Here is a 1,438-nt window from a genome sequence, read left to right as displayed (position 1 = left end):
GAGTTGGTTTTAACAGTACATTAAAAAATCTATTCCCTTCTGAGATTAATTTCTCTCATCAGTATCTTCTGTTACTGGGTCATAGTTTTCCCCTGGGGTCACAAATCTTAGTTATGACTTCATTTTCTATCAAACTACATGTCACTTGCAAATAGAATGGACTTTTCCTCTGTGATTTAGGGTCAAATGTCATTTCAAAAGTTTCTGCATCAAGCATGTGTGAGAGGAAAGTGGGAAAAGATGTAAACCAGCAGAAGTTGTGAAGAGAAAGGACACCATTTCCATGGAAAATGCAGTTAACCTATCAATTGGACCTGTTCCCTGAGTGCACAGTAACTCTTCTCTTGTTTTGGAATGCAAAAAAATGCTGGAAATTTAAGAAAAAAGGCCATGAAAGGTAGCATCAATGGAGCATTAATTAATGCAACAATGGTGGTGGATCCATTCCAGTTACTCATGGCAGCAAACAAAGTGGTCCACCTCTACAAGCCCAGGAAAAAGAAAACAAGAACTCTGTACACCGAATTAATTTTCAACCTCTCCCCCAACAACAGTATCTCATGGACCTTGAAGAAGTTTGGCATCTCAGACAATGACACCTCAGTTTTAATCGTGTACATCGAAGAAGGAGAAAAGCAAATGAATCCAGAAGACCTTATATCTCAGGTGGATAGTTACCAGGTCTCCTCTGACAAGCTTCCAGAAATAACAGAAATGACCAGACTAAAAAAGACATACAAACTGACTTCCAAAGAAGAAAAGATCAGGACGTTACTAGAAAGTATCATTTGCAAAATGTCAACTAAAGATGTTTTATAAAGTGAAAAAAAAAGAAACGTTTTTTGGCATTATTTTAGTGATAATATTTTTGTAGTTTTATTCTTGGAAGTCATAATGCATGAATTCTCCAGTAAAGTCCTCTCCTGACAGACTTAAAAAAAAAAGTTTCTGAGTCAAGAATATGTATTTTGTGGAGACACCTAGGTGACTCAGTGGATTAAAAGCCTGGCTAGAGACAGGAGATCCTGGGTTCAATTCTGGCCTCAGACACTTGAACCCTGGGCAAGTCATTTAATCCCTTATCTAGCCTTTACCACTTTTTGGCTCTGGCACTGATCCACAGTGGTGATTCTAAGATGGAAGGTAATTGTTTAAAAAAAATGTACTTTATAATTATGATGCCAGATTCAGTCATAGAGAAGAGACATTGTTAATTTGCTGTGCTTTGTGATCATTTGGGACAGATGCTTTGTAATAATCCATTCCTTCATGGAATTTCATGGAAATAGGTAATAATGATTGTTTAATCATTGGAATCTATTCCCTTCATTATGTCAAAAGCAGTTACCAGTAATCAATATTTTAGATACTTTACCACAACTATTTATTTTGCCAACACGTATTAAGGTTCCAGGCTATTAAAATGGTGCCTCATTTT

The 1,438-nt window shown here is 36.4% G+C and overlaps 1 protein-coding gene across 1 annotated transcript; it reads left to right on the top strand.

The window, feature by feature from the left end:
* Nucleotides 1–290: 290 nt before the first annotated feature.
* Nucleotides 291–819, top strand: LOC123239295 (EKC/KEOPS complex subunit TPRKB-like). Its single transcript, XM_044666576.1, has 2 exons — nucleotides 291–329; nucleotides 430–819. The coding sequence occupies exons 1-2, from the start codon at nucleotides 291–293 to the stop codon at nucleotides 817–819; spliced, it is 429 nt and encodes a 142-aa protein (XP_044522511.1).
* The last annotated feature ends 619 nt before the right edge of the window (nucleotides 820–1,438 follow it).

Source organism: Gracilinanus agilis, chromosome 3, assembly GCF_016433145.1.
Source record: "Gracilinanus agilis isolate LMUSP501 chromosome 3, AgileGrace, whole genome shotgun sequence".
NCBI lineage: Eukaryota > Metazoa > Chordata > Mammalia > Didelphimorphia > Didelphidae > Gracilinanus > Gracilinanus agilis.
Note: the sequence above shows the minus strand (reverse complement) of the source record. Positions and strands in the feature narration are given on the sequence as shown.

Coding starts and splice junctions, on each gene's coding strand:
- LOC123239295 (XM_044666576.1), top strand. CDS start 291: ATGCAGTTAACCTATCAATTGGACCTGTTCCCTGAGTGC. Junction 330..429: donor TGGACCTGTTCCCTGAGTGC/ACAGTAACTCTT, acceptor ATTAATGCAACA/ATGGTGGTGGATCCATTCCA.